Here is a 2,151-nt window from a genome sequence, read left to right as displayed (position 1 = left end):
GAGTGGGCTCAGGCCCCTCCGTAGAGCATCTGGGTCCCCCCTAGAGTGAGCTCAGGCCCCTCTGTAGAGTGTCTGGGTCCTTCCCCATAGGAGGGCTCAGGCCCCTCCGTAGAGCGTCTGGGTCCCCCAAGAGCGGGCTCAGGCCCCTTCGTAGAGCGTCTGGGTCCCCCAGAGCGGGCTCGGGTCCACTTAGGAGAACTGGTGAGGAGCCAGCGGTACGGCGGGCCGGGTTGCAGAGGAGGGAAGCACAGTCTCGCTCTGGGAGGGTGTTTTAGACGCTCCCGTTCATCTGTCCTGTTCTTCAGGGTTTGCTATAGCGCATGTGCACTCAGCAGAGACAGGGAAAGTGAGACATCCTCCCCAGGGGGTGGCCCTCCCACAGGCCCTTCCCCTTTCTCCTCCTGGGGCTTTGGGGGCACACACACCCCTACTATGATTTTCAAGCTTCCCTGTCCAGGACTTGAACTGCAGTCGAGCATATGGAAGCCCAGTGCCTTAGCCACCACGCCACCTGCTGGCCCTCTTTTGCTGCTTTTAAGATGCATTCCTAAAACCAGAGGAGATCATTGGCGAAAATATGGAGTTTTGAAACCTTATTATTTTCCTATTTAGAGTTTCAGGTAGACGGGGGGTTTTTAACTAGCTGAGAAAATGCAAAGAAAAGCCAGGCCACAGGTACCAGGCAGGCAGAGCTTAACCAGGAGAAAGTGAGCGGCGAGCAGGGCCCAGACGTCAGCAGGCGAGCCCCTCAGAGCTGGTAAAACCGCGGTCACGTTTCAGAACGCAGCTACAGTGTGCGGCCGGCCGATGGGGTGGAGTGCCGGGGGAGACTGCGGGCCGGCCGATGGGGTGGGGTACCCGGGGGAGACTGCGGGCCGGCTGATGGGGTGGGGTGCTGGAGGAGAGACTACCTGGGGGACTGCTCTCCCCCTGCACCGTCGCCCTCCCTGGATCCTGGCTGTGGAGGGGGTGACACCGTAAGGAGGGCCACTCCAGGCCGCTGAGTGGGAAGGGCCGGGAATGTGTCCTGGCAGGCCTGCCTGCTACCTGCCGGCTCTCCTCTCCTGCTCGGCGCACCCCGCATGCCTGGTGGGGGGCTGACAGGTGAGCCTCTAGGTTGGGGACCTTGCCTAGGGCGGGACGGGGGCCCAGGCTGGCCTTGGTGTTCCACACGAGTATGGAGTTGTGCAGGCCTGGGGCGCCCTGGGACCGACCCAGCAGACAGGGTGACTGGTGAGAGGGGTCCCACCTGGAGAGACGGGACGGTGTGGCATCCCCACCATCGAACCCCACTGCAGTGCCAGTGGGGATGTCCCATGGAGGGCTGGCAGCACTGAGTGTCCCCATGTTAAAAGGCCTCGCCGTGAGACCTCCTGGATGATCTCAGGACCCAGGGGGCCGAGCCAGTGGAACCAGGCCAGTCTGGGAGTGTGCCCTCGTGGGCTTGAGGCCTTCCCGTCCCGGCAGCCAAGGGATGCAGGCCCCTCAGAGCGGGGGGGTGCTAAAGGGCCCGTCCTGCCTCACCGTGGTGCGCATAGCCCTCTGTGGACTGCGCCTGTAACAGGAAGCAGGGCAGGTGGAGGCAGGCCAGTGTGAGGAGGGGAGAGGGCGCCCACCTGGAGAGCACGCTGACCCTGCCCTTCCGCGACCCTTCCAGTGAAGCACAGCTGGGAGAGAATGACGGAGGCAGTTCAGAACCACATCGGCTCCCTCAACTGGGGCCACCGGCTGTCCCTGCGGGAGAAGGGCGTGGCCTACGTCAACTCCTACGGGGAGTTCGTGGAGCACCATAGGATAAAGGTACTGTCCAGGCTCGCCCAGCGCCTGCCTTTACTCTCGCTTGTATCTCTGAGTTTAGTTTACTCCGGCTCGCGAGCATGCCTGGGCCAGAGGGCCAGAGGGCCAGAGGGCCGGGGACGGGCTCATGACCGGGTCTCACCACGCGGGGACCCCTCCCCTCCCCTCGTTCCTCGGGGCCCTGGGCACATGCCTCTGCCCAGTGTGTTTTCAAGGTGCCCCGGGGATCCGAACCCATGGCCAGCCCCGTGGCTTCCAGCGCTGCAGTTCAGCTGCCATGGACCACGCCACCCGGCAGGCTGGGCCTGGTGTTGCTGTGCTTGCCCCAACCGAGCGGCAGGCGGGGCACGCTCA

At 63.9% G+C, this 2,151-nt stretch overlaps 1 protein-coding gene across 1 annotated transcript in view; it reads left to right on the top strand.

The window, feature by feature from the left end:
• Positions 1 to 2,151, top strand: part of TXNRD3 (thioredoxin reductase 3) — a 22,521-nt gene that overhangs the window by 5,093 nt on the left and 15,277 nt on the right. The window contains exon 5 of the mRNA XM_027768785.1: positions 1,658 to 1,800. Coding sequence (XP_027624586.1) covers positions 1,658 to 1,800 — 143 coding nt within the window. The remainder of the gene's footprint in view (positions 1 to 1,657; positions 1,801 to 2,151) is intronic.

The sequence above is a fragment of the Tupaia chinensis genome, unplaced genomic scaffold (genome assembly GCF_000334495.1).
Source record: "Tupaia chinensis unplaced genomic scaffold, TupChi_1.0 Scaffold147500_1, whole genome shotgun sequence".
Lineage (NCBI taxonomy): Eukaryota > Metazoa > Chordata > Mammalia > Scandentia > Tupaiidae > Tupaia > Tupaia belangeri.
This window is presented reverse-complemented; position numbering and strand designations above follow the sequence as displayed.